Below are 12,436 nucleotides of genomic sequence, written 5' to 3' on the forward strand. Positions count from 1 at the left end.
CAGGTCAGCATGTGTTGCGTGTCCCCCTCTTTGCCTGATCCACAGTAGATGTGAGTCTGTTACAGCACCCAGTTAGAGCCTGGCTCTTTGAGGCAAGCTGTAGAGACTCTTGCTTTTAACTAGGGAGATCCCTGCTCCAATCCCTAGTGTGTCTGCCAAGATAGCAGGCTCAGACAGCCACAATTTACACCTAGAAAAGAGAGAACAGGCCTTAGACTAGCTGAAGATTTACTCATTCTTGGCCAGATTTTCTCCTCTGCTCCATCACTTGTGTGCTGCTCTGACCATGCCAAGGGAACAGGAACTGGTGCTATCCCCTTTGAGACCTTCTCTGGCATGGAGGAGTCACCAACGGGTGTAGAGTCAGTAGAGCAAGCTCCTATGCCTCCTTCCCTCTGCAGCTTTCTGCTATCCCCAGATGACAGACAGTCCCTTGGGGACCATTGCCAGCTGGTGTAGCTTAGAGCAGCCCCCAGGCTACTCTTACTTGTGCTAAGCCAGGCAGAGAATTGACTCCATGATGTCTCTCCCGCCTCCTACCACAGCTTACTCTGTTGCAGCAAAGAATCCAGGCCATACTCTACAGTGCAGCTGTCTCAATCCTTTATGCTTTTTGTGTAAGTTCACCTGTATGGCTCTGTCCACAGCTAAAGCTTTGAACTTGTGCTAGCAACAACCATGTTAAAAAGGGATCGTCAAGCACAGTTTTTCCAAGTAGTGTCCTTGACCATCATTTCCCAACATGACTGTCTAGTCATTTGTAGTTTGCAACTTTTAAAAGGAAAACCTGCTGGCCATAAATGTGCTTAACTTAATTTATTTACAAGAATTCATCCCTGTAACGGTAGCATGGTTTGTAATTCTGGAAGTGTGGGGGCAAATCTTGTTACAACTGTGTTAACAAGCAATCTGGGGAGCGGAGAGTACCTGTGGTTTCATGTAAACTACAAAACCCAATGGGTTACAATGTAGCAATCCCTTGGTGTGACTAAAGGCTAGTCTACACAAACAATTACAGTGTGAGAAGCTGGGGTGTGACTCCACCCTGCGCTACCCTGCCTCAGTCTGGCTATCCATGTGCATGCCGCTGATCCTTGGAGCTCGTCCTGTTTCAAAGAGGACTAGATCAAAGGGCTCTAACAGCTGTCAGCAGGGTGCACATAGTTAGTCTGCAACAAGGTAGCGTGGGGTAGATTCACCCCCCAGCGTGCTGCAATCTACTCGTTTGTGTAGCCGAGCCTTAAGACATGGCTCTGTTCTGTAGGTGAGACCCAAACATATTACCAAACTGTGCTTAAGCCTGGCTGTGAAGCCCAAGGCTGTAGCACTTGCTTGGGAACAAGGTCAGGAGCGTGGTTAAAACACGACGATTTAAAATGTTTTCAAATAGGGTTACAAGTTGCAGCGTGGACCCTGCCCAACTGCCACTGTTTCTATCAATGGCTAGTGACTTTATCAATTCAAACAGGTAACTAATAGCAACTAGGCTCAAAAACAGGTTGTTGGCAGGTATCTAGAAAAAAGTTGAAGTGACCGGTCAGCAGCTGGCTCATATCAAAGACCTGCTAACATTTTTCCTCTGAAGATTGAAGATTGATGAACATTAGCTTGTGACTTCTCTTCTCTCCTTTGAAGTTCCACACATCTGGTTTCAATTGCCCAACAACTCTGCAGCATGATCAGCAGGTACCTCTCGCCGCACGGACACTGCCGGGTGGAAGAGAGACCTTCTCCTTCTCACTTTCCAGTCACACCCCACTTTGGCCCTGCGATTTTCGTTATCTCGTCTCACCATCTTGTCATGCTTGCATAGTCATTGCTACGTGCTGTGCTGGGCAGTGGAACGATACAAATTTACACCAGCCGAGCATCTGGACTGCATATGGTACTTTGCCTTTCAAGGTCCTTTCCCATTGTCACATTCCTACTATAAATCTCAAAGCCCAAGAACAGCAACAACAAAAACACATACCGAGTGGAAGTAACTTGCGGCTTTTGACGTGTTGCCTTCAGCTGATGTTTTTTGAGGGTTTTTTTTAATGACTGTTTTTGGGCCTTGCTGCTTGCAATTTGCTTCTCGGTAACATTTGGAGTTTTATGGGGTAGTAACAAATTTGGACTTTAATATTAGGAGGCTTTGAGGTTGTTCAGTATTTTACTGTGAATAAAAGGCAGCTGAAAGGAAAAAAGGAACCCAAGAGTTTATGTGCAGTATGTTCAATCACAGAAGCTGGGAAGCAGTGTATGGAAAATATTCAATGTATTTAGCCATTTCTTTCAGCTTCTGGCTTTATTAAGTAATATCCTGAAGGGTGCCGATAAAGAATCCTAATCACAGGTAATAGAGCAAAGAAACCTTTTTAAAACTGGGAAGAACAGTGGACTCTGCTGACTGCTCTGTTCCCCATGTAAATGGAGAGGAAGATGGAGCTTAATGTCATGTCATGTTGATCTTAATATCTTCTTGCTTAAATTTCCTTGCCACCTGCTTTTAGCTAGGTTCCCAGAGTCTATATGGAGGAGAAGGAAATGGTACAGAGCCACTTTAAATTGTCAGGAAGGTGGAGCATGAAACCAGACACTTTCTGCTTTGAGCCAGAGCATGCTAGGGATTCTCTGGGTCCATTTGTGGTTACATCATTTGTGGTGTTGAGTGACTTGTTTTTATAAGACTGGCACAACTGGTGGGAATATGTTTTTATGTTTTTATGAAAGAAAATAATGTGCTGTCTGGGATCTCTGTTATCCAGCGTAACAACAAACCTGCTAGCTAGTATAAAAAACAGCCTGTCGATTTAAAGGAGATCCTTATCCTGCAGGGTCCACAGCTCAGAGAACTCCCTATTTCCACTTTTGGAGGAAAAGAAGGCTCACAAGTGATTCAAGCCATGCTGACATTCGTCGCATGCTGGAAATTATTACCGCTTTCTTGCCCTCTCGTTATAAGATTCAGAAAGAAAGAGTTCTGTGTGGTTTCCTCTGTTGGGCTCTCTGAGAATGAGGCTCATTATCACCTGTTCTCCTTTATTTTCTTTATGCAGCTGTAAAACCCACTTCAGAGACACTGAAGCCCACCTTGAAGAGTGAGGAGACCACCTCTCCATACCCTACCGATGAGGAGACGACAGAGTGTGGTGATGGCTGTGGAGAAGGTGATGGTACGTACCAGACGCAGGCACCCTTAGCACAGTAAATGATAGGTTAACAGTTAAGTGAACACTCTTGTCTTTCCATTGGCTCCTACTCAGTGGGACTGAGTCCTGGAAACCTGTAGAATGATAGTACTAGTAAGAATCAGGGTCAAAGTCTGATCTGTTATACCAGGGAAGGATAGTACAGTGAGAGAGAAAGGAAGGACAATACTGTGGTAAGAAAACTAGCCTGGGACTTGGGAGACCTGGGTTCAATTCCCTGCTCTACCACAGATTCCCTGTGGTCTCTCCATGTCTCAGTTTCCCATCTGTAACATGGAGATAGTAGCCCTGCCCTACCTCAAACACGTGTTGAGAGGATAAAAGCATTAAAGGTTGTGGGATGCTCATATCCTATATTAAAGGGGCCACATAAGTACCATAAATATGTAGGGGATTGACTCCTCTGAATGCAGTGAGTTTACTCCATTGTAATTGGAAGCAGAGTTTGACCCTCAGAGTTGAGGGTTTGGATAAGTACCCAACAGCATGGACATTTATTCAGACCTCATGGATCGGTAAACTTTGACTAGAAATTGCATTAGAAGAGGCTTCCAGGTGAGATTTCTGACAGTGTTTTGGCCCATCAGCTTTAAGGCCTGGATGGAAACATAAAAGGGGAACCTAATGAGATCTTGAAAACAAGTTAACTCTTTCACACCGTTCATAATGTTTCAGTTCTAGAAATGTGAGTCACAGACACAGCACAGATCCTTGGTGCCCCAGTGTTACACCTGTTGAACTCCTCTGACGTCAGTGGAGTAACTTTGGAATTCAGGATGCCGTTTTTCATTAAAGGCACAGAAATCAGGAGTGCCGTGCAGTGCAGCGTGAGACGTACTTTCTACCTGGTGATACATTTTAACGTGTAGAGCCAGTATCCAGGATGTTCCCTTCATATTTAGCTGTGATTTTCATTCTTCGACTTCACAAGCAATGAGGCATATTTCTCTGGACCATCAGATTCAGGAGACTTTAACAGAAAGAGTCTTTCTCCCTGGGGAGCTAGATTAGGTTGTAATAAAAGGAGCCATGTCCACACTGCTTTATTCCGAGCTGGGACTCGGTAGGGAAGGGCTCTTTCCACTGTACAGTAGTGTTCACCTGATGGCTATTGCGTGGGTCACGGAGCTCTTGCTGACTGTCATTAACTTTGGGGGCGTGGCGATGTAAAACTTTCTCTTCGTTCAGGAAAGCTACAAACAAGCCTTTGTTATATTTGGCCCCTCCCCCGGTGCTTCCCAGTCAGGAGTCTATCCTCTGACATTCTCAGAGTGCTGCTTTAGAAGCAGACCCTCAGAGTAGGTCCCTTCTCTAGCCTTCATGCAGTGACTTCCCTGCTCAGATGGCATTGCAGCCTCCTCTCGCCGAGACTAAGCCTCCTCCGGGACTTTCATTGCCCTGTAGCAGTGTCCATACGGATGTTACTGCACAGCAAGCTGGCATGCGGTAGACTCACACACTAGCTTGCCGCGCAGTAACTCACAGTGTAGACGTGGCCTGAGCTTCAAGCCTCCTCTGACGCCCGCTCCTGTGGCCCAAGAGCTATCCCTGTCCAAAGTTCTGCTACCGAGGGCTCTGTTCACTTCATATAATGATGCTTTGAGCTGAGAATGAAATCTGTCCAGAGATTTCAAAGCACTGTGCAAAGGTAGGCAAGCATTGTCCTCATTTTATAGATGGGAAAACTGAGATACAGAGAGGTTAAGTGACTTGCTCAAGGTCACAGAGTGAGTCAGTGGTGGAGCTGGGAATAGAACCTAGCTCTCATCCCTTGGATTATTCCACTAGACCACTGCTGCCCCATAGCTGCATAGGTAACATTTTCATTAGTGGATGCTGACCCAGGGGTGACCATTCATAATTCCAGACATCCTGTTCTCTTCTGGCACGAATGCTTAGATCTGTCACTCGATAGCTGGGCTTTTGAGGCACTCGAGATTCTTCTTTTTTTGGAGCCAGGGTGGAACTACACTGCACCACAAGGGCACTTGGGAAACATTGGTCTCTGACATTTAAGAAGGAATTTAATATTTGGCCACTCCAGGGGATGAAGAGAAGGTGCTGATTAGAGCCTGGAAGCATTTGGTGCCTGCATTTATATTTGCTTAGTTTGGTGGATTAGCTGAAGGACTTGATGTGAGCATTTTGATGATGCAGAACTTAAGGCCGATCCTCAGAGCTGACGAAACATGAGATAGGTTGAAAGCATCCGTGAGAGAGAGATTTCATGCTTTCTTCAGTATTTATGACTTGCCAGCTATTTTAGTTTTTAAATAGCATCCCTCTATTGCAGGTTGTTCTCTAATCAAGTTTTATTTTGTTATGTTCCTTTTATAAGATGCCCAGCTTCCTGTAGGATTCAATTGCAACTTTGACCTCCCTGAAGACCTATGTGGTTGGTCTAATGACCCTGCAACAGATTATATGTGGTCTTTCCATTCTAGAAGCACCTGGTTCAGCAATTCAGGACCAAGCACTGGGTCCTTACCTGGTAAGCCAATTCATACATTGTAAGGGGAAGGGGGGAACGGCTATGGCATTTTCTCCATGGAAAAGATTATTGCAACGCTGCTTAACAGTGGCAGAGATTCTGCAGAAGTGGATGTTTTCCTTTGTTAATTCTTTGGATATTCTGCTTTGTTGGCTCTTTTCTTATTTACAGGTCCGATAACCATGTCACTGAATTGCACTAACTCTCCACTAGAGATGGGCTTGAACCAAGCAGCCTGGTGCTGAATCTTGCCCCCCCTGCCCGCCCAATATAGGGATGTTTGGACTTGCATCAAAATCCTGATCCAGATTTCCTCGCGTGGGCCCACCAATACTCCCCACAGTGTGCGTCCCCTCTTGCTATGTGCACACACATCGTAATAATTCCATGGCTGGACAGAGCTTGACTTCAGCTATTCTGCACCCTGTGGTTGCATGGGATAGACTTAAATCATTTGTTGGGGTAGAACTCACCAGGACCTAAGGATACAAAAAATTCTGCTTAAGTTTTACTCTTTATCTGTTCCGGCATAGGCCTGTGTTGTGGGAACAGAGGATTTGGTGTTCTAACTAGGGCTGAGTGAGCCTTGCAGGGCTTAGCTGAAGAAGGGTTTTGCTAAGATTTGTTTGCAGAGATAGGAAGTGAGACAACCCCTGCAAGTTTTCTTGGAGGCAGAAGTTCCTTATCCCTGTACCTTGGAACCAGCCCTGGGACCTGTGCCATCTTCTTACCTGAGATGACGTTGGAGGAGTGTTGTTGGGGGTACAAAGCAGGTTCACCAGCTTCCAAATAACTTCAACCTATGTTCACTTAATTTTGATGAACATGGACTGAGTTTTGTGCAGGAAATTCAAGGGTCCCATTGAGTCAACTTGAGGTACAGATGAATATTTCACCCAGCATTATCTCTGTTCCAGATGCCACATGGAGGCACAAGGATTTTAATGCCTGTATTTAAAGAGCATGAGGATTTGATGGATCAGGTTGACCTCTCCCATTGGCTCTTACCAATAGATTTGAGTGTTGAAACCAAAGCATTCAACCTGTCAGCCACATAACAGAGGCACTGGCCAGACTGACAGTTCTAACAGCCAATTGGAAGGCAGCATAGGCAGCACCTGGCAAAGCCAAAGAGGAATGCATATATATATATGAAATACATTGAATGATGAGAGTCCTCTACATCTCTACACACACCTCCCTCTTAAACACACATATGCGTACACACACACTCTTACTTATACACACACACACTTTTTCCCATTGACCGATGAGCCACCCAGATCTCTTACAACCCCCGTCAGTGCTGTATTAAGCATAGGCTCTCTGGACATCTGACAGATTCTTTGGCTTGACACAGGTCACAGTGTGAAAAACGGAGAAACATATTTTCATATTTTGAGTGTTTATCTCTTCAGCCTTTGAGTGCTTGAGAAGATTAATATCTGAAGATCACTGGGGCCTCAGGCAACAGGAGAGAACACTTACTGCCAGTCCCAGGCTTAATAACCCTCCCCATCTCATTCGCTGTAATAATGTTTAATTAATGTAATAAGCCTCCTGCAAGTAGGAAAAAAAATTACTTATTTTTATAACTCAGACTCAGTTTTTCATTTCATTTCCTCTCCCACGAGTCTTCCTACAATTAATTGACCTTTTTTTCTTAAAAGACTCGTGTGTGTTTGTTTAGGGACAATCTGGGATGAGTGATGCTCCTGCAGGGGATACGGCCTTCCCTGTGTGTCTGCAACATTAGTGGAGTTTTCTTCCTCTGTCCTTCAGTTTCTTACCGTGCCTCTCTTTCTCTCTGCTACTTCTGAATTGCAGGTCCCTTTAGCCCTTAGTGCCTGTTCCCCAGCCCATTGGAGCCAGTGGGAGTCTTTCCCTTGATTTAGTGAGCTTTGCAGCTGGCCACCACAGAGCGATTTCTCTAAGTAGTTGTTGTTTGCATTACAGTGGCAGCTAGAGTGTAGCTGTAGCCGTGTTGGTCCCAGGATATTAGAGAGACAAGGTGGGTGATGTCTCTTTAGTAGTGCCTAGAGTCCCCCATGGAGTTTGGAGCCCCATTGTACTAGATCCTGTACAGACACATAGGACGAGAGTCCGTGTCCTGAAGACTTACAGTCTGAACAGACAGGACAGACAGAGAGGAAACAGAGGCATCGAGGGAGGAAGTGATTTGCCCAAGATCACACAGAAGATCAGTGGCAGAACTGCGAATAGAGCCTAGGTCTCTTTTTGAGCCTGGAATGCTTCATGACAACAAAGGCTACTGAAAGGTGAGCTGGCTCCCCAAAGTGGTGCTGGCCCCTTCTCCTCCCTCTGCCCACACTCTCACCTGAAGCGTTGAGTCCGTGAGAAGAGCTAGTGGCTTTAGAATCACAGCTGGCCCTGCCACGTTGATCAGTTACACCCTGTTGTTTTGAGAAGAATGTCAGACACGATCATATATGAGCCACCTGGCTGTGAGCATGTCTGGCTTTTCACTGCATTGAAGAAATATAAAGGGATTTATACAAAAAAGGACCATGGGGTCTAACTTTGTTCCCGCTTTAAAAAATTAGGAAGGAAAACACAACACAAAGGGAAACAACTATTTGCTTTTTCCAGCTTTAAAAAGAGACCTGTAATGTTAAAAAGAGCCTCTTGTAGCCTGCTGACTGGGAGCAGAATACCTATATTGTTAGTTCACACTCCTTCATTCCTCTGATGGTTTTCTAGTCACCCCCTCCGGCATTTTGCTTCTACTTATAAAACTCATCGTCAGACACCAGGCAAGAAAGGATAAAAAGTCCTTTCTGTTCAGGGTGGTCTTTCCTTCTGAACCCCTGCTCCTACAAAGGGTGAGCAGTTGGGTGAAGGAGAGCAGCTGTGCTTAGTTTAGGGGCAGGGCACATGCTAATGGGGGGTTCAAAGTTGTTGGAGATCCTTAAATTTTTAATGTGCTAATCTAGAACTCTTGAGAGAAAGAAATGCACTGTGCCTTTAAGAGGTATGTGGAATGTGTTTCTATTTCTTCATCAGATGGCAAAACAAAAAAATTAAATTAAAAGGAGGGGCCCTGGCTGAGTGAGCATGGGAAGGAGGAAGTGGCTGTGCCGAAATATCATCTGAAAGGCATTTGATTGGAAAAGTCTGTCGAAAGACGAGCTCAGATTCCTTAGATATCTTCCCATTGCATTTTGTGTGTGTGCTCATAATTATTTCTCTTCTTTGGCATGGGTAATGGCTCCTTGAGACTGCCAAGACACCCTCTGCTTTCATTCCACTAGTTTTATTTCCAAGATACTCTCGCAGGCACCTTGGCGTTTCTTTTATCAGCACCATGTTCCTAGTGCTTTTAGCGACATGGATGGTCTCCGTGTCATCCCTTAAAACCTCCCGTGACAAATGCAGCTACCCCTATTGGCGAAAGTGGAGCCAAGCTGCTCAACTCAGCAGAAGCCCGTTCTTACTCCAGCTGCAATTTGCCTTTTTGTGCGGCAAAGGAACCCAGTTTCTTCCACTGTCGTGCCCCGAAAAGGGATTGCATTTTTTTCTCTATGGATTTTCACATGCTTCCCAGATTTCCCCTGTTAGCTGCCTTGATGGAATTTACCACAATTTGCAACATGATCAGGTTTCAATGAGGTTCTGATCTTGCTCCCCCGGAAGTCAATGGCAAAACTCCCATTGTTGTCAGTGGGGTAGGATCCAGGCCTTGAGGGACCTGAAGATAAACCCACTTATTCCAGTTGTTAAGCTGGGTGTCTTGAGACGGGTAGGTGCTGACGAGCCCTGCCAAAGTCGTCATCTTCACTGACTGCCAGGAGTCTAAAAGATACCGGGCATCATATTTCCAGCTCGTATAAATTGGTCTTGTTCCATTGGCATCAGCGGAATACACCAGCTGAGAATCTGGACCACGGATGTTTGGACATTTTTACGGTTGTTAAGGAAATGATTAGAAGATGTTACAAGAACACTGTCAGTTTAGAAATCCTAGGGCTCCATCGTCCCTCCCTTATATGTGCACTCCTATCTATCCAAGTGAGCAAAGGCTGTTCAGACCTACGTATGGGAAATAAGCACCTGTATGAATCCACCATTGCTAACCACACCTGTGACTCTACAAAACTAATGGGTAGGATTTTTACAATGTATCTTTTCCCCATTGTTGTACTTTCTCTGAGATTGAGCCATGAAAATCAATGGAGAGAATTTCACTGTGGTTTTTGGTCTGTAGCCTACTTCACTTTGGGGGGCAGAAGTGCTGCCATATTTTGGTTGCAGACCCAGCAGGGGAAGGTTTATTTGTTTAAAAATGTTTCCAATGGGGAAACGTTTGCGTTGCTCTGAGGTTTTGCAAGAGCTCATTTTGTAAAAAAAAACCCCACAAATATTGGGCCATAGTTAAGCTGCCAGTGATCCTTTTACCCTCCTTGTGTTATTCCCCTGGGGTTTTTAAGGGCTAAATTTTTATTGCAATCCATGAGAATTTAGGCACTCTGACTTCAGTCCTGCTCCACTGAATCAATGAAAGCTTTGCTGTTAATTTCCATGGAGTAGGATTGGGCCAGTCCTGCACATAGGGCCAGACTGTAATACCCTTACTTGTGCTGAATAGAGCCTGATGCCTTGACGGGTCCCAGTGAGGTTTGGGGGATTATTTGCAGTGTTATGTCCTGCTCAGTGTTAGTAAGGGTGACACAGTTTGACCCTTTGAGGCCAAGCCCAATCACTTTGAAGTCAGTGGGAGTTTTGCCATTGATTGAGTTGGAGCCAAGTTAGTCGTCCAGTCCTAACTTGCGTGAATGGACCCTGATCCTTGCGAGCTTTGCCAACACCCCAACTAAGGGGGAGGCGAGTAGCTGCACCGCCCCAAGAACAGACCCCGAACCACATAGTGAATTACAGTGTGATTGCTGATTCTTCCCTTGCTCCCAGCCCTATGCCTGGTGCTGATCCCTTCAGCTGGTGCACCAGCTAAGCTGCTCAAGCCACTCCCCATGCCCATGCACAAGAGGGAGAGCAGCAGCCCTGCAATGGGTGTTCTTCGTCCCCTCCCTTGCCCCTGCGATACCGGTAGCCTGAGCTAGGGAGAAAGGGAGTTCTTATGTCCCTTGCCCTCCTGCACTGCAGCACAGCCAGGGTCACAATCTGTCCCTGAAGGACTGGCAAAACTCCCATTAACTTCAGTGAAAGCAGTACTTGGCCCTAGCCTTATACACAGAGGCCAGTCTTCCTTTCGTGGCTTATACATGGATGTTTGCATTCCTTTGCTGGTGTTTGGCGCCACGTACAAACGCCCACATATTGCCTGTAAAACTGGGCGGGAGTATTCTTTGGAAAGCAAAGCAGATTTTTTAAAATGTTAGGTAGTGGACTGGCTCGTCCCATGGATTCATGAAAATGGCTCACTGGCTGGTGACTCCCAGGGGCAGGTTTTGAAAAGTGTGTGCACCCAACATGTGTAAACAAAAACTGATGCCCAGATTGTGCATGTAATACCTTTATTTGTGGGCTGATGCCTTTCGTTGTGCATGCATAAAAGTGTGGAGACACACAGATCAGTGTGTGGGAGCCTGGGTACACACACATCCGATTCATACAAAAGTGCGCCATTTCCATTGGTTTGTAAGTGGTCCTCATGCAAATAATGAGCAGAACATTTATCATAAACATCTGGCTCTAACTACTGCTTGAGCATCTGAAGCACTGAGCATCCACAACCAGAATTCGTATGGCCCTCATCACCATATTGGAGAACCCCACAGCCAGTATGAATTTTTAGCTTACCAACACCCCTGCGGAATGAAGAGCTAGGTACAGGGTCACACAGCAGGTCAGTAGCATAGCTGGGAATTAAACCTCAGATCAGTGCCCCCTCCACTGGACCATTTACCGCAAGCTTGGAAGAGCAGGAGCTAGATATAGATGCGTAGATACAGATGGAAGTGGTAGTTGTGAATATGACGTAGTGATGGAAATCACAGACAGCAAAGCTGTGTGGGTAGCAGCAGGACATGATGACCTGAAAGAGCGGGAGAATGTATTCACTTTAGCCAATAGGAGGCAGGTGTTGGTGTGGTGTGGTTCTTTCACTGAAAGTCCCAGAGGAATTAGCTTTGCAATAATGGTCAGTGCAATGACTTGTGAAAGAGGTCTAGGTGAATGCAAAGATCCTGCATAAGAGTAGCAACTGTAAGTCAACAATGTCCAGTGAAGAGGAAACTCTATGGCCTTTGACTGAGAATTGTGGTAATTGACTGTCTATATCCAAGCCAACGTGTTCTGTTGGAACACCTCCAGATGTGCTGCTGTGACCTGTCATTGTATCTGTTTTTCTTGGGAGCCAATTGTTGTGTATTCAGGAACCAAGTACAGATAGATTGACCTTGTGAGATAAGCTGCTGTACCAACTCATGATTTAAGCATGACCTGAACTGTGAGACTTCATCCCCTGCTGCACCTAATACTCTCTCAGATGGCTGGCTAGTAGGAGGGAAAGGTGCTAACCAAAAGAAGTGCGTGTTGGGCAGATGGTTTGTTTGGATTTCCAGATGGTTTGTTTGGAGGATCAGTCTTGTGATTGATCTGGGGCTCACTAAGGTACACATATAATTGATTATGCTGTGGTCTGGTCAGTGATGGTTGCATGTTCACGCTGCTCTTGCTCTACTAAATCCAGATGCATCCATAAATCTCCATGGAAAGTGACAGAAGCACCATTTGCAGAAACAGCAGCAGGCTAAGATGCCTGAACGTATTT

The 12,436-nt window shown here is 45.6% G+C and overlaps 1 protein-coding gene across 5 annotated transcripts in view; it reads left to right on the top strand.

Annotated features, from left to right (window-relative positions):
* Positions 1-12,436, top strand: part of NRP2 (neuropilin 2) — a 121,578-nt gene that overhangs the window by 66,858 nt on the left and 42,284 nt on the right. For all 5 annotated transcript variants that reach the window (XM_074967988.1, XM_074967990.1, XM_074967989.1 and 2 more), the window contains exons 11-12: positions 3,042-3,158; positions 5,533-5,685. In XM_074967988.1, coding sequence (XP_074824089.1) covers positions 3,042-3,158; positions 5,533-5,685 — 270 coding nt within the window. The remainder of the gene's footprint in view (positions 1-3,041; positions 3,159-5,532; positions 5,686-12,436) is intronic.

The sequence above is a fragment of the Natator depressus genome, chromosome 11 (genome assembly GCF_965152275.1).
Source record: "Natator depressus isolate rNatDep1 chromosome 11, rNatDep2.hap1, whole genome shotgun sequence".
Lineage (NCBI taxonomy): Eukaryota > Metazoa > Chordata > Testudines > Cheloniidae > Natator > Natator depressus.